This window comes from Solenopsis invicta, chromosome 11, assembly GCF_016802725.1.
Source record: "Solenopsis invicta isolate M01_SB chromosome 11, UNIL_Sinv_3.0, whole genome shotgun sequence".
Taxonomy (NCBI): Eukaryota; Metazoa; Arthropoda; class Insecta; order Hymenoptera; family Formicidae; genus Solenopsis; species Solenopsis invicta.
Window position 1 is genome coordinate 9,134,456 of NC_052674.1, and position 25,935 is coordinate 9,160,390.

At 33.7% G+C, this 25,935-nt stretch overlaps 4 protein-coding genes across 4 annotated transcripts; 3 read left to right on the forward strand and 1 right to left on the reverse strand.

Annotated features, from left to right (window-relative positions):
• Positions 1 to 99: 99 nt before the first annotated feature.
• LOC105199162 lies at positions 100 to 4,549 on the forward strand. The gene is made up of 6 exons (XM_011166129.3): positions 100 to 1,806; positions 2,254 to 2,515; positions 3,290 to 3,425; positions 3,732 to 3,919; positions 4,097 to 4,240; positions 4,308 to 4,549. The coding sequence occupies exons 1-6, from the start codon at positions 1,640 to 1,642 to the stop codon at positions 4,497 to 4,499; spliced, it is 1,089 nt and encodes a 362-aa protein (XP_011164431.2). The 5' UTR covers positions 100 to 1,639; the 3' UTR covers positions 4,500 to 4,549.
• A 199-nt stretch (positions 4,550 to 4,748) lies between these two features.
• On the reverse strand, positions 4,749 to 7,593 carry LOC105199156 (major royal jelly protein 1). The gene is made up of 4 exons (XM_026139259.2): positions 7,493 to 7,593; positions 6,692 to 7,228; positions 6,001 to 6,415; positions 4,749 to 5,794 (listed from the first exon to the last, which is right to left on the reverse strand). The coding sequence occupies exons 2-4, from the start codon at positions 7,181 to 7,183 to the stop codon at positions 5,568 to 5,570; spliced, it is 1,134 nt and encodes a 377-aa protein (XP_025995044.1). The 5' UTR covers positions 7,184 to 7,228; positions 7,493 to 7,593; the 3' UTR covers positions 4,749 to 5,567.
• Positions 7,594 to 8,620: 1,027 nt separating this feature from the next.
• On the forward strand, positions 8,621 to 12,311 carry LOC105199178 (major royal jelly protein 1). The gene is made up of 3 exons (XM_011166151.3): positions 8,621 to 8,961; positions 10,515 to 10,770; positions 11,269 to 12,311. Exons 1-3 carry the CDS (start codon positions 8,729 to 8,731, stop codon positions 11,890 to 11,892), a joined length of 1,113 nt encoding a protein of 370 aa, XP_011164453.2. The 5' UTR covers positions 8,621 to 8,728; the 3' UTR covers positions 11,893 to 12,311.
• Positions 12,312 to 16,574: 4,263 nt separating this feature from the next.
• LOC105199184 (protein yellow) lies at positions 16,575 to 21,369 on the forward strand. The gene is made up of 6 exons (XM_011166162.3): positions 16,575 to 16,888; positions 17,158 to 17,650; positions 18,243 to 18,345; positions 18,773 to 18,861; positions 19,535 to 19,827; positions 20,684 to 21,369. Exons 1-6 carry the CDS (start codon positions 16,884 to 16,886, stop codon positions 20,928 to 20,930), a joined length of 1,230 nt encoding a protein of 409 aa, XP_011164464.2. The 5' UTR covers positions 16,575 to 16,883; the 3' UTR covers positions 20,931 to 21,369.
• The last annotated feature ends 4,566 nt before the right edge of the window (positions 21,370 to 25,935 follow it).

The following is a 25,935-nucleotide window of genomic DNA, read 5'->3' on the forward strand; positions in this document are numbered from 1 at the left end:
TTGTTGATATTTGAGAAAAAATCATTTTTAAATTGATAAAAAAAACTGCTGCAGAAAACAGAATAGCGTTGTATGGTAATTGTTATATTTTTGAAATCAAAAAACTGTTTTCTGCTTTGACTGATATGGACAGCTCACAGTAACTTTAGACGGATAGCTAACCCGTGCAACAGACAGAAAGGGACATGTATCCACATTTTCAATATTTAAGCTCCGGGTTGAACGAGAACGTCGGCAAGTGCAATACTCGTCAATGAAATTATCAGCACTAGAAACTGTATGTAGATTCTCGAACAGATTACTCCAAACGACAAAAATTTATTCTCTAAATTATTCGTTTATTAAGCAACTTAAAATTATGGAAAGAGAGAAAGATTACACACATCTATGGCTTTATTGTAAAATATTAATTTTTTTAATGTAAAAATTGAATTAAAAAAAGAAGTAAGATACAAAAAAGAAATAAATCTTTTATTATATATTGATTTCTACAAAAATTCTGCCTGATGCCGATGGTATATGGCTTAATTATTCAAAATTTTTAATTGTAGAAGATAAAAGCATAAAAAAATATTAAGCATTAATATGTTAAAGAAGTATAAAATATATATCAGAAAATTCACTCACTACTCCTCGTTACGAAAATATCGTAGTTTCTTGTTGCTTTTACTCCAGTTTGCCCGGGATTAACGATTCTTGGGATCGTTACCTCAAATAAATAACCCACACTGGCATTACGAATTTGGCGTATTCTGAAATTTAATCAGTTTGCACACACGCATACATTGTGTTACATGATTCGAGAAAAAAATATGAATGTCATCAAATAGTTTTAAAAAGTACAGCGTTGCTCATTATGTTGCTCATTCCACGTCAAACCGAGCACCTTAGAAACATTATCAATTTTAATTTTTTTTTAATTTGCTGACATATTTTACAGAGAAAAACATGAGATACGTGTTTCACGAAAAAAATTCGAGATTTTTTGTCAAGTTATTCACGCTTGTAAGTTGTAAAAAAAATTTATTAAAAAACGTCGCTCAAATGAACATTCAAATTACTATATTGTCGAAATCGTTAGTTGTATAAAAAAATGCAAAAGAATCGAGTATGAAGATATTCTAAATTTGTCAAAAAGATCTTTCATAAAAAATAAGATGGATAATTTATTTGTTTATTAAAAAATATTGTAGAAAATAATTTATAATGGTAATTACTGTATGCGATAACTTCAATAAAGTTTTGTATTATTTGTCAATAAGTATTTGTAATAATTGTCAGTAAGATTTTTATGTAATATGCAACTATCAAAAGCATACGTTAAGATTTGATCAAGATTTCGATGTTCAAACTCGCATAATGTAATAGCTTCAAGAAGCTTTAATATTACATTTAATCTCAACGTTAGAAAAGTTTTAATTACGCTTCTGTTATTATATTTACAATGAAATAAAAAAAGTGCAAAATGTATTAGACACTTGTTAATTGGTAAAAACTTACGAGCAAGTTACTTCCAATTGGGTACGATTAAAAAGTCATTGTCAGCAATGGACTTCCCTCGCTGACGACGCATTTCAGCGAAAGCAATCGTTCAATCGATCAGAGTTACGTGGTATCCGTTTCTATCATCATTTTCATTATGATCATTCCAGATAAGACTTGCTTTATTCTGCGTATTAGTGTGTGTTATTTTCTTTTAACTGATGTTTCACACTCTTGGAATCTAACGTCGCTGAACATATCGGACGATGTTCTAATATGGAGATTCGCCGTGTGGAGAAATCGCGGTTTTCTGGCAATTCCCAGGTAGGCAGATTATAATAATTAGCTGTAACAATCTGTAATCCGTCATTTAGGATTATTTAAAAATTATTATGTGTCACATATGTGTAATATTAACTATGTAATAATTAATTTCTAAATAATTCTAAATTAACTTTTACTTCACGAAATTCGGAAATAGCTAAATTTTAAAAAAACCTCGAAATTTAAATATTTCTCCTGTTTATAAAAGAAAATACGAATTTATTATCTTCTCGTGCAAATTTATATTAATAATTTTGAAATAGTAATCAGCAATATAATGTGTAAAATATTCACAATATGGAATATTAATTAATATTGTTGAATGCATGTGAGGCGTAATTTTTTCAAGACAAAATTAAACAATTTTGTGATCTCTAAAAAATAAAGTTTTACATTATTATACATATTATTGCAATATACATATATATGTGTATATATACATATTAGATCGACAAATAAAAGGGAAGAAGGATGGAAACCAACCCTAGTGGAAGTTTCTTGGCCTGAAATTAATTTGCGATTAAATGTTGCGAACGTAGGAATTTCCCCAAAACCTTTCCCCAAAGACGGATCAAAGCATGAAACTCTCGTATCCGTAACTGGATTAGACATAGACGCTCGAGGGCGATTATGGATTCTAGACACATCTGATAAACGTGATCGGTGGCCTCGAATCGTCATTTACGATTTGAAACGAAACGATCAATTGGTATCTATTAAACTATGTATTTTCTCTTAATCTTAGTGTATACGTTAATTAATCTGTAAGATAAAAAATATAAGTTATTATATATATTCGCACTTTTGGAAATTTCTTCTTGTTTAAATTCAATATTTATTTTTTTGCAATTTAGCAAGAAAACATATATTTTATAATTTTACCTTGTAATGTTCAGCAATTTTTCTCATAAAAAAAATTCAACTAGAAAAAGTTTTATATTTTTAACAATGTTGTTTGTATTTTTAATAAAATTAGAAAATATCTAGGTTTGCGGGATTTGATACGTTAGCGTGTGTAAAAAATGTGTATAACTAAGGTTAAAAAAAATCGTATTTTTTATATTCATATATTTTTCCACATGAAATTCTATCTACTTGTGTGTAACATATTTTATTAATATGCTTTAATCTATACATTGTATATATTAATATCAATCTTTTCATGCTCGTATTAATAAAACAATGAATAATTTAAAGCGGTAAACGCAAAAATAAAATAAATTGTAATGCAAAATCAAAAATATAATTTGTTTACGGCCTTAAATTACTCATTATTGTATATATTATTTATACTTGTAAAGAACTGGATTTTAACTTGAAATTTAATAAGTAAAAGCGTGAGAAAGATATTTCCAGAAATTATAAAATAACCAAATTTTCCTGTTGCAGTGTTATTTAATCTTTTTCAAGATTTAGATTCCATTTTCAAAAATAAACATTTAGATAAAAATTCCATTTATTTAAAAAAAATATATGTTTAAAGGTATCATCTACCGAACTGACTAAAGTGTATTCGAAGCGATTAAGGTCTCTCGTGATTGATCCATTTGAAGATCAATGGGGATTTCGTGGATATATCGCGGATGCCGGTGATGAAACGATCATTGTTTACTGTTCGGGTAATTTACTTATACATACAAAAAAAGTTTATATACTGAAAAAGATTTGATTAAATCTCTTAACTTGATTAAATTTCTTTAATTTAATAAATTTCTTCAGTTTTAGTATTTATATATTTAAATTAAATCTACAAATGCTTAAACTAAAGTTTAAGTTTTTATATATTTAAATTAAATGTATAAATAGAGTTAAGCTGAAGAAATTTAATAAAGTTGAAAAATTTAGTCAAGTTAAAAACTTTTTTTCCTCAATACACATACTACAGAATTATTCTCTTTTTACGTTGGATTGCGAATGAATTACAGAATTACGCAAGTGGTGGAAATTGAAAATGTTACACGGACCCGAAATTCCGCGCGTGGAATCCACCGACCTTGCTGTTTCTCGGAGAAACTCGATCTTATACATGACAGGGCAGAATACGCACAATCTGTTTGGCATTAATTTGAAAAAGATTAGCACGGATAAACTATTACAAACAGTACCTTCACGCGTGCGTAAAATCAAATTATCTTTCGTATTATTCCCCGCATTGAATCATTTAAATATTTGCGATATATCAGCAATATTTTTTAAGAAATAAAAATACAGATAAAAGTTTCTCCATTATCTGCATTTTCAAAATCTTTGAGGTGTCGATTTATTTCTAAATCGTATTATGTTATTTTAGGGAGTGCAAAATGTAACAGTGACCTGGCTTGGGAAAAAATTAGGCTCTTCCGTAGGGCTGTTCAGCGATTTAAAAGACGGCCTGCACTATTTTATGACTTCAGAGAGAGCCAGCGTGAGATGGGACACTAAGCTTCCTTTGAACGTAAATTATTTAATTCAATCCCCTCTAAAAGCCGCATTGTGAATAATTGATTGATCTGTCCTTTCAGGCGCAGAGTCATTCGGTCCTGGTACAAAACGATGACGTCCCGTGCATAACCGATTACATAATGGATACGCGAAGAAACGTATGGGGATTAGTGAATTCTAAATGTCCTGGCGTAACGAAGAAAAATACTTCGAGCAATTCGACGCTTAAATCTAGAACAATTAAAATTCAAAAATATCCTGTTGCATTGTAATTCAATAACATTTTTAATTTTAATAAAATACTCGAAAATTTCTCAAAAAATGGTATCTGTCTTAATTTTTTGGACGATCTAGAAAAACTTTCCTGTAATATCTTGTAATGAGTTCGATTAAGAAAAAAACGTCTGTTGGTCAGCTAACAGACGTTAAAATTTTAAGACGCCTTTACTGAAAATAAAACTAGCTTTACGTATCTTTACATGTACATAGGTTACATAAGTTGACACATGTTTGCGCATATATGTTTCCATAAACTGGCATTTATTAGCCATTTGTCTTACATAACAACGATTACAGGTGTTACGATCAATTATATGTACTTTATCAATAAATCACTTTCTTCGATCGTTGAGCAGGTGAATAATAGCGAGGTTTTTAAATAATTCGCAGCTTGAAAACTGGCAGCTAAATGCCGGCATCGATTTAAACATCGATAAGTTTTAATTCTTACACTGGTCAACTCGTCCAAATACGTGATAATATGTAAATCCTTTGTCAGTCACAAAGATAGACGTTAATTGTGGCAGAAATAAGCATTATACATTTGCTAATTATCTATGAAAGAAATGTTTCAACACTTACATTAACTGACATAATATTCGCAAACTAAACTTGCTATCTACGAGGACAAGATGCAAGATGCTGCCGGTTATGTGACTAGATCAGCAACAAAATAGAACTTTATCTAATTCTTTCAAGTTTAAGCGATAGATGAATGCTGTAATTAGTGGAATAACCAATATCATAATGTTAAGAAACTTAAAATTCGGTAATTGTCTTCTTACCGAGAAAAAAGAATTTTTTTTGTCCAATTTGTAGACCTAGGAACTAAAATTAATGTAATTTTGCTGAATTCATTTCGATGCCATGATAAATGAAAAAGTGTACCTTATGCTAATCGTCGTATACTTCCATTGCCATTTCACACATTATCTTCGTGTATCTGATGCATCTAAATACGAAGTACTTCCTAAAGTTACCGATTTCAATTCATCTTTTCGAGACATTGAATTATGTAATGGGTACAGTTGCTCTGTAATTTCTGCTTTAACGAATAAATCTTAGTCGTCGCAAGACTTGACCAAGGGATGAATGGCCACGGAGGCGCCCGAACAGCTCACGGTATTCTGTATGTAATCCTGGAAGTTGCTCTCGATCACCCACATGAGTCGTTTGTACCCAGGAACCACTTGGGTCGGCAGTCGGCAATCGTTGCCCTTCTGCACCACGAGGAAGTTCTCTGGTCTGAAAGGTGTCTCGCTGTTCCACATGTAGATATCGGATTCACCTGAAAATGATCACGTTATTTTTACTCAGAGGATTAAAATAAAGTTTTCTTTAAACTGTATTATTAACTTATTATGCAGAATAATTGGGTCCTTGTAGAAAACCCTTTAATTATTTTCTTGCGTTTATTTCGTATGACTTTACGAAGAGAAAACTCTAAGATATTGTGTTAGGATTGATACACGTTGGATTAAACTACAAACTTACCCTTGTTTCTGAAGAAAACGCCGCAGCCATTGTCGCTTCCGAGGAGAACAATCTTGTTTTGCTTCGGTCCGACATCCACGACCGATCCTTGAGTGAGGCCACGTCTCAGATTTTCAGCCTTGATCGCGAAGAGCCTGTTGGATCCCAGGTAAGTGAAATACAACACCGGCGTACCGCAGCTCTTCTTCACCAGCGTCGAGTAGAGAACGTCTCTTCGTTGAACACCAGTGGTAACGGCGTTCGGAAGGATCACTTTGTATCCTTTATCCCCGGTGGCATTGTAAACAATAATAGATCTGGAGGCGGCGTCGGTCACATATACGTATACCTGGCCGTCGTCAGCGTAGTCGACCGTCAAATATTGCAGACGAGACAATGGGGTCACCAAGGGACTCAGATCGATCACCTTCACTACCTGGAGGACACCGTGTTTCAATGTAAATCACTTATTCTCAGAGTGGTATAACTTTACCTTGAATACATCATGAATTTTAGGGAAACGTAAAATATTTATGATTTTAACAAAATTATTGAAACCAAACTATCCAAAGATGTCTTTCTATCTTCTAGATACAAAGGTATAAGGTTTCCAATTTATTTGAATTTATTGTCGTAATTATTACAAAATTATAGTACGCGAGTTGGAAACTTGGCTTGTATCTTTGTGCTACTAATTGTTAATTTTTCTTACCTTTCCGGATTTTATGTCAATTCCGACGACTTTCGGGGGGCATCTGCGCACCGGTTGCTCCAAAGTGTTTACGATACCAACGTCCAATACCCACACGATCTCTTGGATGTCGACAACTAGATCCACTACGCTCTGCAACGCTTGGCAGTTGCCCTCTTCCTGGATCGCCCAGCAGGGGAATGGTGTCACCTTCGGCGCGCAATCTTTCGTCTTCAACGACAGAACACCCAGGGTGAACGGTACACCCGGCTTGTATCGCGGCATCGCTACGATCACATCGTCCCTGTAGACCTGCGCTCTCGTGGCAATGACATTCCTGGCGATGTAACGTCCGCTCGTCTCGTAGATGTTCTTCGTGCTTTGACACGGCCAATCCAAGCTGTGGCCCGACAAGACGAACGACAGCTCGGGTAGCAGCTGCTTGTCGCACACCACCAATGATAAGCCACTCGCCAGTATCACCAGGCACAGAGCGCTCGTCGGGATTCTCATCCTGCGCTCGTTTTTTATGATACGTTGTAATAATGTCCCGGTGTTCTAGAAACATATATTAAAAATTGTATTATTATATTACTGATAGAATGTTACACAGATGCGAACTTCCGAAATTGTAAATTGCCAAAAGGTAATTACTAAAGCTGATGAAGTTTCTTGATACACATATATGTAATATTGGAAGAAATTTTGATAAGTAAAGAAATAAATGAAAACTAAATCAATACATTTTCTACAAGCGAGAAAGAGCGTAATGATATAAAGTAATTGCTGAAAGCGAGGCGAAAAAAAGGTATGAAAACTTACAAGATTTCCCGTGCAATCAGTTGTGCGAAAATTTTTGAATGTACGATTCTTTTATACACCTTTATGCTTATATATATGTCGATTGAACCAACTGAAATTGTTTACATTTTTATCGTACACTACTGTTTCCTCCTACTTATTTTGCAACGGCTTTCTTGCTCAAGAGGCGGAATTTGTAAAGAGGAAGTATCTCGCGGTACGAATTTTTGAACGTTATTTATAAATAACAACGCGTCCAGGAAAACGAGAAAACGTCGTGTTTTAGAATGCAATAAACCGGGAAATGCAATATATCAGGAAGTGATCTTGTGCTTGTTTAATTTAGTTTATTGCATATTCGACTTCCGTTCCAAATGCTATAAACAAATTTTTTTAATATGATCATTTAATTTAATGTCTTCCCTGTACTCTTTTTTGTTTTAATTTTTACGAAAGTTGATTGGGAACAAAAATTATGGAATAATTTTTGTTCCCAATCAACTTTCGTGAAAATCAATATGAACGCGACCATTAAATTCCATTCTTATTGTACTGTTATAACTGAGCTTCTTGTATATATTTTATTTATAAAATTAAAATCATCTTGTATATTATTTGTACTGTTATTTGCAAATTAAAAGTATAAAGGAATTTAATCTAGAAATTTTTATCTTCTGTACCTCTCACATTCTTTTGTAACACAGAAATGAACATTATTTAGTATAATATGCTAAGTATTTCCTTCTCTGTTTTTAATAATTAATAGTAACACATTACACTTATAATGTGAAACTTTTCTTAATGTTATCGGAATACATTCTTTTTGTTCTTTACACTTAATACAAGAAAAATTATTCTTATGCTCCAAAGTGAGATCGATTTACATTAAAAGAAATAATCTAATATGATCGACTCATCACGCTATTTTAACTCGCGGGTTGACTTTTATTTATAATAAATTTGCCGCAAGTATTTAGGAATTAATGCGCACTGCGTTTAGCATTTGCAGTTTACATTTAATAGCAATTTGTGCGGAACTGCATTGAGGAACGTGTTCGTGTCAACTCGCTGCGCATCGTGACTAAATATTTTTTTCAAACAAAGACGTTGCGCAACGTTCCGCTCCGATGTGACTTGATTATAAAACTGGCGTAATCTGAAGAATTTTACAGTTTACGGTTTGATTCGATCGCCAAAAGAGACGCGATCGAGGCGGTCGGATATTTAAGGGACAAGAGAAGCTCACGAGAAACAAGGATGCTTTTTGCACGAGCGGTGACGTTCGCCGTCGCCGTCGTCGTTGTCGTCGGTACCAATGAAGTTAACGAAAAGAAATGCGAGAGGAACATCCTGTGGACTGGAGGCAGCTTCGAGTGGCCTTGCGAAGCCACGAAGAGCATGTTCAAGAACAGCGGTCGTTACATCTCGAAGAATGTCCTCGCCACTAGAGTTGCGATCTCCAAGGACGATGCCATCCTTGCTTTACCTAGGTATGAAATGCACAATTTATATTCCAATTTTACATTTTGGATATTTTTATATAATATATATTATATAAAATATTTTTATTGATTCTTTATTAAAATATTACGAGATTATCTTGAAGGAGATTGGAAGCCAGAAATATTTTTTTATGTTGTACTTAATTATATTTAATATAATATTTGATTAAAACTTCTGTAGATACAAGTATGTGTATCAAATCATGTTTGAAACAGATTTTATTGAGTCGTTCTAGGAAAAACTTTATCGTTCAGTTGTTTACGTTATCTTACATTTTTAGCAAATAAAATAAATATTAATGTTGCAATAATGATTTGCACTAAGATTAATATCAAATTTTTTAAATCAAGTTTTTTGAACGCGGAAAAAATATTTCTTACATTGTTAAAAATTTATTTTACGTGCATTTATGTAAAAGGAACAACTCCGTTGTAAAAATACTCTCGAAGAAGCAACGTCGTCTCGTTCATATTATTTATATACTTCATCGTTTTTTAACATAAAAAAATAATTCCGATAAATTAAACACTGCATAATGAAATAACCGATTTTATTTCTGCTTTCGATTCAACGTAAATGAGATCGTTTCTCTCTAATTGCATCCAAATCCAGGGTAAAAGGGTAAACCATTCTCTGGCTAGTTCAATCGTTTGGAGGGAAGTCGCGAGCGAAAAGTGCGCTTGTTACAAATCGCGTGTTACGTCAGTAGCGATCGATACACAACGGTGTCAGTCTTCACAGAAATTAACGAGGCACGAGTTCGACGTAAATCGGAGATTGCGATCGTGATCGCAGTTTCCTACACGGGAAAATGAAGTAGTCAGCATGCCAAGATATCTCCTGGGATTTTACGCCCGTTTAGAAGATAAGGGAATTTTTTTTTTCTCTAACGCGGCGATTTCTTGAAAGACATACGGCTGCAGACCTTGTCACGGTTGTAGATCCCGTAATAAGAATGCCTACACATGTGTGTAATAACGTTGCGACATAATTGGCGATTGGTATCTGCCTCGTTTCACGGAGGGCGTTTGGTATTTACAGCTATAAACGCAATAAAACGCGCTTCGCTCGACGATAAAAGCATTTAATCGCGATATCTTCATTACACTTCCTTTCCACAGTACGCGCATGATCATTAATCTTACCGATCTTACGAGGTTAATACGCGTTTATTACCGGGTTAATGCTCAATATTAGTACGCAACGTTATTTGTACAATATAATTGATTAATGAATAAGTTCAAGGCATGTTTTATAGAATTTATTTCCTATTTATCGAATATTATAGCAAATCGACTGTAGTGCCATAGAAAATGCGATTTTGTTTGGCAATTTATATACTTCGAGAAGCATAATATAAAAGAAATTTTTAAAAAAGAATATTAATAAAATCGTCAAAGAACTTGGATGTCGAAACACGAGATCACCGCAAGATCTCGTGTCCAACATTTTCTGATAGTCCAAGAGATAGTACTAATAAAATATCGATGCATTTAAGATTAAGAAATACTAACGTTCGTTTGCCGCGTTTGTTCTTCAGATTCAAGCCAGGCGTGCCAGCGACCTTAGCGAGAGTCTCCTTGAAAGATAAGAACTGCCAGGCCAATCTCTTAGCTTTCCCTTGCTGGTCGCTCCAGGAAGAAGGCAAATGCTCCGCGCTGCAAAATGTCGTGGACATCTTTTTGGATCCCCAGGATATCCTGTGGGTGTTGGACACGGGCGTCATAAACTCCCTCGAGCAGCCGGAGCGCAAATGCCCGCCGAAGGTTGTCGCTCTAAATATAAAAACCGGCAAGGTGAGACAATCCGTTTCTGAAACTCACGATGCAAAAGGCGCATCTTGTTCTCTTTTTTTAGAAATTCCGGAGATGAAGGAGATGTTTTCACAAAACTTCTTATAGCTCTTCAATTATAAAAGCACAAAAATGCTTTAATACGTTTATTTTTCATTCATATTATTAATCCACGTCGCTTTTCTTTTTTGCAATGTAAAAACATTTTTAAACGCTTTTCCTAACAAACAATTACCACCGCGTAATATTTAGTAAGAAGCTATATTTCTTGTATCGTGTAATCGTGAGATCAATAATTATTTAAATTTACCGAGAAAGGTGTAAAGTATTTCGGTAACAGATTTAAAAGTGCTTTTAACATAAAGACAGAATTGTATAAAATACACAATGTACATATATGTATCACATTTCTCAAATTTTTCTTCTCAAACATTAAATTGATTTCTCGATCATGTAACGTTACGTGAACATTGAGCTAACGCAGACACTTTCTTTTTCCAGGTTGTAAAAACCGTCGATCTGTCCGGCCTGGCGACCAACACGTCCCGACTGCAGTACGTCGTGGCGGATTACAATCCGGACGGCCGCGTCTTCATCTACGTGTCCGACGCAGCCACGCGAGCGATCCTGGTGTACGACGTGACCTCAGGTCGCGGATACCGCGTCGTACTACCGCAAGCGGTGACCATGAACTGCGATCGCCGGGACGTGCTCTATCTCGCTCTGGTGCGCCACAATGACGGTAGCACCTGCCTGATCTTCACGTACCTGGGCAGCAGCCGCGTGTTCACCATCCGAACGGATCATCTCCGAAGCGGTAACGCCTACGGCAAGATACACGATCTTGGAGTGAAACCCAAGAAGTTGATCATTCTGGGCACGGACAACGGTAGCGCGCTCTTCTTCCGCTACGAGGGCGAGTCCGAGGTCTACAGATGGGACAGCCTCACGCCCTTCTTGGCCTCCAACTTCCAGTCTGTCTACAAGAGCACCGAGTGCTCCCTGGCCACTCACGTCGTGCCCGATTACAAGAGGGATCGAATGCGCGTCCTCGAAAGCAACTTCCCAGATTATATGCAAGGCACCGTTGGCTGCGGAGTCAATCACGCCTTAAACCTGATGTAAGAGAGCGAGATTGCGTTTTCGCCGATTGTGAATTATAGATCGAGGAGAAGGAATAGGAGCGCGGATTGATAACAGCGATAGGTTTCTCGGTCTCCGGGTCACCCCAGCCGGCGAACCGAGGCACTATTACTATTCAATGAGATTACCTTTCCACGCTATAGATTCGAAACAATGTGTACTTTATGCCAATCGTCGTGCCTTCCATTGCTATAAGTATGTAAAGTAAAGATCACTCTTGTATACTCATGTATGTGTATCTGTGTGTATGTATGTGTGTCTGTAGCGTCGAAACTCGAACTCACCAAAATTATATTGACTGCAATGCGTTCTTTGCAGCCAACGATGCAAAAAACCCTGACGGTAAGCGAAATGTCAGTCGCTGACATTCGTCGAATGAAGAAATAAACGCGTTATAAAAATTTAATGTTTTTAACTTTTCCCTCCTGACACACATCTCTAATCTGCACTCGACGCGTCTCGGCTTAAAGAGCATCTATCAGAAATTAAATTACTTTACGCGCACTAATCTTCTCCGGTTAAATATGCAGTTAGATTCGCGCAAATTAATCTGTCACTTTAATTAAGTAACTGAAGCTCTGAATTGCATTTTTTTTCTTTTCTGCAAATTTATCGAGAATATCTTCTAAGACGCAACTTCTTAGAACTTTAGAACTTTACCTTTTTTCTACAGATTATGGATCGCTTTATCTTCGCATCAATCGGAAAAGTATGAAATTACATGCAACAAGTTCCATTCTTTTGAAACAAGAAAAAAAAAGAAACGCCGACTAGCTGCGCGTTTGTGTGAAAAAGTTAATCACATTGCGTGTTCTGTATCCAGGCCGACGTGCAATTCGCCTGTAATACCTTTTCTTACGTTCTACCTGTTCTCCAGTTGCAGTTTAAGATATTTCCTTGTGGAGGAACGCACGTGCTCGGCATAAATTAATAGTTTACACCGAGGATGAAGAGTGCATTTGATTCCTAACCGGTTTTCCTTTCCAATTCCCATATCCAATTTACCAACAGTTTCTTACATCGAACGTCGAATGAACTTCTATTCCTTTTCTTTTTTTGTTTTTACCGGCATTCGGATCTTGAGTCACGTGATACATCGGAACTTTCAACGAAAATCGATACTCAAGATCAGATTATCTTCCTGACTTTATACGATACTCGAAAGTCCAAATGTATTCGATTACGAATTAGGTAATTTTTTGATTTTTCAATTTTGCGTCATCTGATCTTTTCGAGTTGACAATCTGTCGACTGAACTGCGAAACTCTTTCACAATTTTGTTCCGATAAATTGTTTATGATTCAATCAGTATGAATCGCTAGCCTTAATAAGCGCATTGTAAACGCTAATTATATTTAAATGCAGATTGATGTTGCACGGAAAGTGTGTCAAAGGTCAAGATAATCGATCAGACCTGCAATTAATGAAGAATTGGTCGATGGCGCAAAACAAGCCTTGGATTTTAGTAAAAAATATTGTAGATGCTGTTATACGATGAAAAAAAGGAAAATTATTCGAGTATCGTTTCTTATGCCATTTTCTGAATTTATTTTTTAAACATGCAAATTAAAGTTTGCCTCTAAAGTCGAGTATACTTGTCATTAATTTTATTACGGTGCATAAATCTCGGCGACATAGAGCGCAAAAATACTTCTCGTAATTCTACATTCCCATAAACCATAATTATATAGCTTGCTACTAAAGGTCTAAAATCTAGCTAAATTCATATAAGCAATTAACAATTATTTATTACACATATATGCTCACACTTGTGCAACTTGAAATGTGTTATTTAAAATGAGCTGTATCACGCTGCCGGTCTCGAAATTAACGTGAGAAATTAATGTGAGCCTTTGGAAATATGTTGATAGCATTAATTTCCTCGTCTAAATTTTTATAGTTTTATTAAAAAAAAGATTGAGACCTGCAGATAAATGCGGAATGATTATTTGATAGTCAATAGAAAATAAAATAATATATACAATTATTATTGTCATATACATTACTGTCCATTATTTGATTGTGCAATTATTTAAAGAATTGCATTAAAATTATGATAATATCGTGACACTTGAGTGAAACTAAAACGCTGGAATCAACTCGCACGGAATAAAATTATTAATGATACAGGACGATATTGTTCCTTCTATTTTGCATAATTTACGGAGCACATAGTGCAACATTATCACATCAAAACGCAACTGCTTGTTCCTTAAAAAAAATCTTAATTATTCGCTCTTATCCTTACAAGATGCTAAGAATTTGCTTACCGAAGCAAAGCTATCGTTGCGGATCGATAGCGACCCGTTTCCGCTTCGTCGTGGGAACGGTGGGCAGTCGTGATCGTTGCTATGGTGTATTTCCCATAGTGTACCACACGATGTATTGAGCAACAACAAAATATCCGATCTGTAACGAAACACACGTTGCAAATCGTGGACTCAGTAATCAAGCACTGCCGTATTATTCCGTCTATCTCGTTTCCCTTTACAGTACTACTGTTGAAAAGTATCTAGTTACGATTGCTAACAATTGCGCGTTTTGCCAGCGAAAGATCATGTTAGTCGGAGATTTTTGACTAACATGATCTTTCGTGTTATAACGCTAAAGAAAATTCTGCTGCTGATATAAAAAGGAAAGAAAAAGAAAGTGAAATATAGATGCGCCTAATCTCAAAGTTTATTTCTTTGTTATTATCGAAAGAAGCTTATGTTATTATATTAACAAAAAAAGCTTTTGCTATTGTATGAAATATATAAAACATTTTATATTTTTTACATTTAGAACTGTAATTTTATGTACAGAGAGAATTTTCTCTTATAATTTACCCTCAAAATCATGGCAGTCGTGGGATAAGATAGTTTAATTTTGATAAAATTTTATTAATAAAATTATTTTAATAAACTTTCACTAAATTTCACTAAAAATATTATAAAATTTTTCAAAATTTGTGTTATTCCACTATTATCATAATCTTGAAAGAAAATTCTCTACGCGTATTTTATCTCGATATTTCGACAAGCCTTTCTAACATTACGGAAGACTTTGCGCCTCGATAAAAATTGCGTTCCAAAAGATAATAAATCTTTCCATATTATATATACAGTAGCTTGAGTTAAGTACATGAATACAAAAAACTTAAGAGTACAAAGAATAGGCTAGGTAGGTATGCATGCTCTGGAGCTCTTACATGGAGAGAAAGTGATTTATTGGCCAGATAGAAGTTGGTATTTGGAATTGGTGCGCAATGTATATAGAATGCCAGACTGTGCTAGACTCACTTGAAAAAGATTAGAAAAATTATTAAAAAAAACGCTGCGTCTTGAAACAAGATAGATTTCGAATATTTCGATATATTTCATATTTAAAAAAATATGAAAAGCTCCTGTGCTGTAGAAAAAGAGAAAGAGAAAGAGGAGAGATTCTGAGCGGAATGCATTCTCCAATCGTTTCTACGATGCAATCATTCCTGTGCTATCATCAAAAAGGTTTTAGAAATTTCGCCCGTAGAATCAAACCACCTCTACTTTATGAGTGTGCACTTTCCTCGGGAAGGAAGTGAACGACCTAAGTGAGTCAAGAAAAATAATGACCATATCTCGGGATTGTTCCCTGGTCCATTGCTCCCCGGTTACAATGACATGTCTGAAACGTAAATTTATATATGTAGTAATGGGCGCGGTCTTTTAGTTCCGGGCACTTTCGATCGAGATCAACCAAGGACGTCTACTTAACTTGTAATTATACAGCATGAGCGTTAAGTGCCATTGTGTACTATTTTTTATGGTATTTCGAAACATATCGCACACAGCAACTTATATCAATGGTAAAGCTAATCATCGATCATCATATATTTATACTGCATTTTCCGCGTTATAACGACAAGCGAGTGAAATTCTTTTGAATGCACAACGTGTCATTGAAAAGCGAATTTTTGTTCTTTTAGGGAAAATTTTTAAAAATCCTAAAGTTTATCTCTCTCATCAATTCTTAATCGAACATTTTTATTTTTACACGCAACATGAAGTTCTAATTAGTATGTATTATTAAAATACATCCAAAATTATCAAGATTAAACTTGTGCATACAAAAAAGAGAGATTTGAAAGATTTAAATAGATAATTTTATTATTTCAAAAAATTTTTTAAATATAGTTAGATACAGATTTAAAAATAATTTTATTGAAAATCAAAATAATTCTGAAGAAAATTTGAGTAATACTGCCAAAAATATTTTGATATTTTTTTAACAACCAACATGAGTATTTTACATCATTATTTTAGTTATTTAACAAAATTATTTTCAGATCTGTATCCAGCTAAATTTTTAGATTTTTTAGCAAAATCATTCTTACTATGCAGTTATGTCCTCATTATCACGAAGTTGTTATCAGAATCAGGTCTAAAGAAATCATTATGATGCTTACCACATCAAATATTTGCAAAGAATTTCCAGTTTTTTTTACGGTATCACAAAAGCATTAACTTTTGACTTACGGAAGTTAGGGAAATATGAGAGCGTGGATGCTGCGAGTAAGCCAGTCACGAGTCACTTTCTTCGCCGTCTTACCAGATGAGACTTGCACGAGACTGGTCGTCGTTTGCATTAAACTCCGAGATCCTGGAATGGTCTTGATCGGTGTAGGCATGTTGTCCCTCGTTAGAGCGTACGATTGTGCGTATAAGTAAAAGTGCACGTCTCGTTACACAATGCATTCGAGTTGTGGTGCCCTAGCAGACTGTTAGGGAGCCAACAAGTTCTAACAGGCCAATGCTAGAAAATTGTATCAGTCGGAGTTCGGTCGGTACAACTGGTGGTACACACCCGCGTATACTTCTCCTCGCGACAGTTTACGCTGACACCGCGCGGCTCTTGTCCTGATTCGATTATATTGTTACCGTTCGTTCCGCGTGTGATTGAAGCGGTGCGATTGAAGCTTCGATTTACCGTATTTTAGCCTTTAGCCTTGCAACATGAGGTGGGTAACGGATACAAAAACGGTAAACAGAATAATTTAGCTCGGGAATACAGGCAGGATATGGTCTCGCGTTTGTTTATTTTCACTCTGTACCTGCAATCCAATTTGCTCAACAATCAAAATTTTTTTTTTACAAATAAGTTTGACATATCGAAACTCTCTTGCCTGTTAAAGAAAATCTCAAATGGCAATTTAATAGTATCAATCTTCTATAGAAGAAGAATATCAAAGAATGATTAAAGAAACGTTTGTTCTTTAATTTTTCTCAGACATATGTTCTTCGCGGCGGTCCTGTCGCTACTGTATGTCAGGACGAGAACGGAAACGTTGGAAACTGTGGCGCAATGGCCGTTGCTGGAGTTCGCGCTGCCGAACGAACGTGGTTTTGAGTATCAACCGGAAAACATAGTGATGACCGGTATCGAGATAACCTGGAACAGAATCTTCGTCAGCACGCCCAGATTACGCGCCGGAGTGCCGGCCACTTTGAGCTTCTTCCCCAGGAAGGTACCGTTGGGAAGCAGTCCGCTGCTTCAGGCGTATCCCTCGTGGGACTGGCACGGTGCTGGAAAAGGAGAAATCAATTGCACCAAGTTGATCTCGGTGTATCGTACCAGGCTTGACAGATGTGACCGTTTGTGGGTCGTCGACGCCGGTGTAATGACGTCGATTGACGACTTCATGCCCGTTTGCCCGCCGAAAATTGTGGTCTTCGACTTGAAAACCGATCAGGTGGTCCGTCACGTCACTTTTCCGCGCGAGGTGAGCAGAGCGACTTTCTTTGGACACAAAATTAGTAGAGTGGATACATTAATAAAGGCTCTAACGCTTGTGAACGGTCGTGCATTTAGAAATGCAAATGAATATAAAGAAATACAGAAATAACTTTGAAAAAAATGGACAAAAGTAGGTCGGTAAGTGTCATATAGAAGAGAATGATTTGTGTAACCACTTGAGAGAGTTATTTTTTCGTTTTTTAAAGAACAATTTTTCTGTTAAATAAAATTATTTAAATTTTTCAATACATTGTTTACTTTCAGTAAAGTATTATTAAAAATCAATAATGAGAGGAGAACGTCATATGTGAAGAAATCGTCCGTAATTGATCAATAAGATGGATTTTGTTTACAACTTTAGAAAAATCAAAAACCGGTTTTATTTGCAATTTTATGTAATATATAGCTAGCTAGTTACACAGTGACACGCTTATATGTTGCTAGAGATAAGCATGGAAACAATAATTATTCACTAGTACATCTAGACTTATCGGAAAAAAAAGATGTATTTAAAGTATTTGTGTATAGAGTTACGTAAAAGTAATTGTTCTAAGTACTTATTGCATCTTTTTCTTTAGGTGCTGAGACCGGATTCTTTGCTGACCAATATTGTTATCGACGAAGTCTCAGCGAAATCCTGTGATGATGTGTTCCTCTACATGACTGACACTCTCGGTCCAGGTTACACAATTTTTAATCGAGCTGTTAATTAAAGACATTTCAGGGTTATTGTAAAGTACTTTAAATTTATTTAATAATTTAGGTAGATTTAAAACTTCTTATCGAGTTTCTTAAACAAGTAATCGGTCTCATAATAAATGCATATATAAAATTCTGTGTTTTACTTTGCGATTCTTAAAATATAGCCACATAAGATAATATGAGTCAGCAAAGTTAAATATGTATATCTCTTGAGTTTGAAGATACGAGAAAAATACGTGTGCTGTACAATTTAAATGGATCTGAAAAGTAAATAGAAGAAACATTTTTTTTTTCACAAAGCTATATCTCTTTTTCAAAATTATTAAAAATTAATAAGTTTACCATAAGGTTGCAAAGAAATAAAAATTTTTGAAAAAAATTTATAAAGAACTCAATGTTTTCCCAGGAATTCTCATCTTCGACGGTGCTAGAGATAGAAGTTGGCGAGTCGTTCATCGAACCATGTTTCCTAATCCAGATGAAGCAATGTACAAAGTAAGTATAAGAGTATTTTTGTACCCTAAATTCTAGCAATAAAAGGAATAAACTAAAAAAAATAGATTACGTCGAGGCAACGCGCGCGCCCACACGCGCGCGCCCACACACGCGCGCGCACGCACGCACGCACGCATGCACACACACACATGCGCGCACGCACGCATAGATTAATAGAACAATGATTGAATTGTAATAAAATAAAAATGTAATGTTTACTTAATTAGAAACTATAATTATTTATTATATTGAATTCAATGTAGACTTATACATTTACCTGTAAAGAGTATGTTATAAATTTAAAGTACTACACTTTCTTTATTTAATCATTGTTTTATTAAACTACTGCTGTAAATTAATTTGCTTTTTGCTTTAATAAAAGTTTTGTTTTAAAAAAAGTTTTCCAATATTTGCATTAAATATTTGCAAAAGTTATAATTATATTTCTTTTCTAAATAATAAAAACTAGAAAATAACGAATTTTGTAACTGACTTAAATCAGTCATAATAGTTGTCATAATAGTTTAATAACACCGTGGAAAATTTTCATACATGCACAACACGTTGTATTTATTATTTTGTACCGCATAATGTATGTGTAATATGTTTATGTAATAAATTTCTCCAATTATATATGTTACATCTTGATTTAATTAAATGGGCGTTTGTTTAGATTGGAAGCGATACTTTCGAGTTCTTGGACGGCATAGTGGGTATAGCATTTTCACCAAAAACCGGAACCATTTATTATCAACCTCTGGCAACTCTGAGTCTCTTCAGCGTGCCTACCTCGGCTCTCCAAGTCGGACCGCTACCTTTCGGTGAACAGTTACCTGTGACCTTGGTTGGCAAAAAGTCGAGTCAAGGTCTAGCGTTGGCCGTGGATCCTCGGGATGATTCGATCTTATTCTCCCCGTTTACCGAGACCGCGATTGCGTCATGGCAGCCGCAAACGAATCAGCAAAGGTACGAAATATTTTCATAAATGTCGAATTATTTTAAAGTATGTCTAAAATAATGTCATATAGTGTTACACCACTCTAACATGAATAAACATTCTGAATCAATGCTTATGAAAAAAACATTTTCTTGCATTCTGGTTTAGTCATTGATGTATTATTATAACTTTATAAGAATAACAAATTTATAATTGAGAAAATAATAAGATCTACAAGAGTTCTGAAACGATTGCATACTATATCATGCAAACCGGTTCCGCTTTAACCAAATGGTCGCTACAAAATTGAGACTGGAAGTCGAGTGAATGAACTGTCAATTTTATATAGATATATATGTCAAGTCCCCATAAATATCTTTTAGAAGGGCATTGAGTTATTAGGAAGTCTCATAAGGAAAACGACTTTACTATAGCGTCAGCCACTTTTAATCGGAGACATTCTCTCTAGTATTTTTATTATAAAAGAAGGAAGTTTTTGCGTAAAAAACTTGAAAGTATTTCATTTCCTTATCCTCATTTTTTCGTTATTCGTTTTTCGTTTATCTTAGTTTGTAAAAATGTATTTATTGCTATTAGACATTCCTGACATTCGTTGCAATTTGAATATAGTTTTTAATTAACGAAATTATAAAATATGAAAGTTAATTATAGAATAATCGATTATATTATCATTACAATTGCATGTAATTATAGTACAATTTATTATCAAATTTTCATTATAATTATAATTTCATAATATTTCATATTTTAAAATAGAGAACACCGACTCATATATGAAAACATTAATAATATAACTAATGCTAATAATTTATAATATTTATTATAATTATAATTCATTGTTATCTCTAGTACATATTTTTTCAGGATACTCGCTTATAACCCAGAAAAATTACAATTTATTGCTGAGATTTTACCAGCGAAATATGACAACGGCAATTTCTGGATAATGTCATCAAGATTCCACAAGTTCTTCCTGAAACAAATTGATAATCATCAGATCAACATCCGCATCATGAGAATCAAAGTAAATAATCAAGAACTGACGTCTTTTAATCACCAGATTGACCCGTATTATTCGTTAAATTTCTACAATAATACTTTAGGGTTCTAAAAAAAATGTTAACGTAGAAAAGTAGTAGATTGAAAGAATTATAACAACAAGCAATATTGATGCTTGTAGAAAATTATAATTTATGGTAGAACATAATTTTTGAAACACATCTTGTGATAAATATGTAGCAGAAAAAAATCAAGAAAACAGAAAATGCAAAATTTTTTGTTTAGCATGAAATTTTTACAATTATATTTTATCATAAAAAGATAACTTTTACACTTATTTACAAAATGTACTTTTAGTTATAATGTTCTGAGTTTTAGAAAACAGTGTAAAAACATTTAAATCTTGTTAACTGTAGCAACAATATATTAGTGTCATAGTTACAATCATAGACATTTTAAGATATTTTAATTTGTTAATTGTAAAAAACAATTCTTTTGAGAAGTTTATATTTCTAATATTGTAAAAAAATTAGAAAATAAAATATTATTTTGTCAAATTTGATCTTTTTTTTTTTAGTAGTATACGGAATAATCTTGAATTATTATAATATTATTTTTTATATTAAACATTAAAAATAATTTTAAATTAATTTTACAAAAATTAATTCAAATATACTATTTTTACTCAAGAATTTATTTAAAAATTGCTCGACAGTTTGTCGTAAAACTAGGCTTAACTCAATATTGCCAAGTTTGCAAATTCTTCTGTACGTAATATCGACATTCGCATTCTTTCACAATTGCAGCCTAATATTCAATATGCTTAGTGAAGCTTACTTTCATTAAAAGTTGGTGATATTTTGTGATATCTTAGTAATATTAATACTGTCAACGTATTTTTCAACTTAAAATAATGAGTCCTTTTTCTTTCTTTCTGAAAAAATCCGTGTTAAATCGATAGTCGCAGTCTCTCGAAGTTTATTGTTGCTGCTTTTCCAAAATGCTTATTGGTTCTCGCGTTGTGCTTACTTCGTGAGCTGTTGTCATCGTGGAGATTGCGTTTTGACAGTTATAGATATAACTGTTCTGTTACATGCATCGTGAGATTAATAGTGTATGAGGTTAATGGTGTAATAATAATATTATGACATAATGGTTGTGACATAATTGTTACATTCATCGCGAGGATGATAGTATTATAATAATACTTTGTTATTCCTGTTTACTACGTTATAGCTGCGCGCGTGTGTGAGTGAGTGTGTGTGTGTGTGTGTGTGTGTGTGTCGCTTGGTGAGATATATTACCATTATTACTCCTTTATAAAGTTTTTCTTTCATTTCTATCGCAGCACACCAGCAATTTGATTCTAACTTTTTTATTAATACTACTTCATATCTAATTTCGTGTCTTATATACATAATAACTCCCCCTGTGTTCCTATTTTTGGCATCGCATCTAACTACAGTGTAACCCGGCACATTTACTTCACTGTCTTCTATGTCACTAATCAGCCTGGTCTCTGACATCGCTACCATCACAGGATTTATCCTTTTCATAACCTGATGCTGCAGTTCGTCTATGTGCGCTGGTACACTCTGCGCATTTGTATACATAATTATTTCTTCTTTCTTCGGTAGTTGCTATTTTGTATCCTCCCAACCTACTCTCCTCTTCTCTTCCTGTAACGCTCTCTTAAAAGTTAGACATTCTCGACTGATGGCTTCATGTTCGTCATTTATTTTTAGATTGTATGTTCTATTTTTGAACATACAATTCACACATTTGCTCTCCGTCGCTGTGCAAACACGCGAGCTATGATTCCCTGCGCATTTGCAGTATGTTTCTTCTCTCGTACAATTTTTAGCAATGTGGAAGTACCCCCAGCATTTAAAACATCTTTAGACACTGATGTGATTAAATACAGGACATTTCTTCCATCCTATATTTAGTTTTGATTTCTTCAATATCAGTTCGTGCGTCTCTTTATCTACTTCCATTATTATTGATCCTTCTTTATTTCCTCTTCTTTAATTGTTACTCTTTTCTTTAATCATTCTTTTCTTTTCTTTAACCATTCACAATTCGCATAATTATTGTATCTATTTTATTCTGCTTCTTAATTGTATTTATAAGTTCATTATCATCTAAGTTCATCTCTTCTAAATTTATGTTAACAATTTTTACTTTTGGTTTCGATTGAGACGACTCGAACACTTTATAATGCTCTCCCAGCTTAGCTTGTACTGTCTCTTTCAATTTTTTCACCTCTTCTCCAGTTTCACAACCCATAATTACTACTCCTTTGCTTCCTTTCTTTAATTTCGTTACTCCCATAGCCATATTTTTTATATCTACCTTCTCTTTTTTTGAGAGAGAGAGAGAGAGAGAGAGAGAGAGAGAGAGAGAAACTGGATGCACAGCATACACATTTTTAAATCTTCTCGCATTCTTTGAGTGGGCAACATTGAATTGATTGTATCTTTGAGACAAATTGCAGAGTTTTTTAAGAAAATTGGTTCCTGTCGGTGACGTTTCGGCGACACAATCAAAACATGAGAGCGGCAGCTATGCGGTAATAATATCAAGCAGTTTTGGAATAGTCTTGTCTGTGAATAATTATCAACTTAATTATTCAGAAGCAGGCGTATAAATAGGCCAAAGCGAATCTCAGAATTCCACAGTGCACTCTACAACGATTTGAAGAACTTCGATTCCTAAGAAACTTCCTGCTAAATTTTTTCAATTGGTGTAAGTCAACTTCACTTTTTAATCTTTCTCTCTCTCTTTTTTATTTTCATTTTCCTTCTGCCTTTTCCTTTAGAGCTGAGTGTGCGTTCTTCGTGCTTTCTCCTTTTTCCTCTGGAGGAGTGTGTTCTCTATACTCGATCGCGTAATCGATAGTGGTAACTGAAAACTCACGTATTATAAGTCAGCAAAACAAAGTAAGCAGAATCAATTGAAACTATTTTTTTTTATTTGTTGCTCATTTGTTGCTAAAAAATTGCCAAAAAAAACAATTTGTTGCTCTGTTAGTTTTCTTTTTAAATAATGTTCCGCTAACGGAAGATTAAGTTAGAGGGACAATAGATGTATATATAATAATAAAACTTTCTTTAAATAAATTATAGCTACATGTGTTGACTTATAAACTTAACTTAGTTATGATGTTCTGAACTTTAGAAAACGACCTGAAAAAAATTTGAATCCTGTCAATTATCGCAACAATACATCAATGTGACACAGTCGTTAAAATTATTCGCTTATAAACTTAATGTCAGATGATATGTGAAACAAGATATTAAGATTTAATTAACAAATGTAACATCTATTCCCTGAAAATGTAGTGAAAGTTATGCTCTCGAAAGGTCGTGTCCTATTACATACGCAGTACTCAATTTGTCAGCATTTTTGTAATACAGGTGTCATGTTAAATTAATAAACTATATAAAATGTCTCGTTGTCATTTATTTGCTCAATAAATTATATATTTACGATTATGTATTTAAATATAATTACATACATATAATTTACAACCTATTACATACAAGGTGTAATCTACTTAAAGTGTTGCAAGCTGTCTTCTCGAGAAAGCTATTAAAAATAACGATACAATATATTGCTTCAAAATTGATTAAAATACTTTATGAGATACATGAAATTGGCTGAACATTCAAGGATGTATATTGTTTCAAATTAAAATAAAACTATTTTTTTTTTCTTTCCTTATCTTCAAATGTTAAGAGTAAACTAAAATTATTAAAAAATTAAAATTATCGTATCTTTCTGCTAAAAGAATTTCTATTAATATACTTTGAATTAAATAATTTGTTTACGTACTTAGCATATTAAATGTCCAATTAATTAATTTTTTGTGCACTTTGCACATAATTATTATTATTTCTATTACATATACATATATACATGATAAAACGTTATAACCGTACGATATTTCCACACCTGCTATATTGTTTCGGCTTTTGTAGTTGGAAATTTTTCGTTCTATTGATAAAGAAATAATTGCTATCAGTAATTGCTATTAATACTACGTATTAGAATCTTCCATAATGACGAACGAGTTAAATGCAAATGACCAAGGCACAAAATATACGTACACACATGCATATATCTATTGTATATTGTGTATGCAGACTTCTATACATACTTCCCTATTGATTTCGAAAAACGTCGACAAGTCATACTGGAAAAAACATTTATGCAGAATAGTAGTAGTATCCATTACCAAGGTGACATCACCGACTATCTCATCATTCTTTCTATTTAAACTTACTAAAATGCCGGAAGAGTGATAATAAAATAAGATGATAAAAAAAATCGAAATAACCTCTACGAAAGACGTAATAAAAGACGAAATTTTTTAAAACAGTAACTGAATAACATTTTAAATTTCTGAAATGTTGCTAATTACTGCATCCATTAAAAATCGAGTTTTTATGTCAATGTGCGCACATTCGTTAACAAGTGCATAAAGTTAAACCAATATGTAAAGTTGATATGAAAACTTGTTATCAACCTAAAAAAACAAGAAAAAAAAACCACTTGATAATACAACACATAATACGTACATTTTAATAATACAAGTTTATTTATGCATATAAAGTGTACATATTAAACGTTACGAATTAAAAGATAAAATACTGTAAAAAAAGATATATTTTATATTTATTATATTATATTATTTTTTATATTTATATTATTAAAAAAAAACTGTGCTACAAAACAAAATTTTATTTAGTCGGATTTTAACAGAATGCACGATACTTACGGATATCCCGTAACAGTTTTTATACGAATCATTTGTGAATAAATTTAAAATTGTGGCAAAACCGGAATTAAAATGGATGTTTGAGCATCTACGTAGGCTCCATCGAAAACTTGCTTTAAAATAGCAAATCATAGTTTATAACCGTTACGCGCTGTTTTTCACCGCAGTAATCAGATAGTAATATACTACAGCGTGACGATAATAAATAATTGCGTGTGCAATTTACTCCGTCTTTTCTTTTCAAAGTTACACGGGCTTCAGTCGCTTTCGTCATCGGTTTGTCGATTTTTCCTCTCGCGTGCGTAATTTATGCAGACGCAAAACACATTTACGT

Bases quoted from the DNA above. Each gene is read 5' to 3' on its own strand.
- LOC105199162 (XM_011166129.3), top strand. From the start codon at position 1,640: ATGATCATTCCAGATAAGACTTGCTTTATTCTGCGTATTAGTGTGTGT. The intron at 3,426-3,731 runs GTAATTTACTTA...AATGAATTACAG, and splicing joins GATCATTGTTTACTGTTCGG to AATTACGCAAGTGGTGGAAA. The intron at 4,241-4,307 runs GTAAATTATTTA...CTGTCCTTTCAG, and splicing joins ACACTAAGCTTCCTTTGAAC to GCGCAGAGTCATTCGGTCCT.
- LOC105199156 (XM_026139259.2), bottom strand. From the start codon at position 7,183: ATGAGAATCCCGACGAGCGCTCTGTGCCTGGTGATACTGGCGAGTGGC. The intron at 6,416-6,691 runs GTAAGAAAAATT...GGTGTCCTCCAG, and splicing joins TTGACATAAAATCCGGAAAG to GTAGTGAAGGTGATCGATCT. The intron at 5,795-6,000 runs GTAAGTTTGTAG...GATCATTTTCAG, and splicing joins CGTTTTCTTCAGAAACAAGG to GTGAATCCGATATCTACATG.
- LOC105199178 (XM_011166151.3), top strand. From the start codon at position 8,729: ATGCTTTTTGCACGAGCGGTGACGTTCGCCGTCGCCGTCGTCGTTGTC. The intron at 8,962-10,514 runs GTATGAAATGCA...TTTGTTCTTCAG, and splicing joins GCCATCCTTGCTTTACCTAG to ATTCAAGCCAGGCGTGCCAG. The intron at 10,771-11,268 runs GTGAGACAATCC...TTCTTTTTCCAG, and splicing joins TAAATATAAAAACCGGCAAG to GTTGTAAAAACCGTCGATCT.
- LOC105199184 (XM_011166162.3), top strand. The intron at 18,862-19,534 runs GTAAGTATAAGA...GCGTTTGTTTAG, and splicing joins CAGATGAAGCAATGTACAAA to ATTGGAAGCGATACTTTCGA. The intron at 19,828-20,683 runs GTACGAAATATT...ATATTTTTTCAG, and splicing joins CCGCAAACGAATCAGCAAAG to GATACTCGCTTATAACCCAG.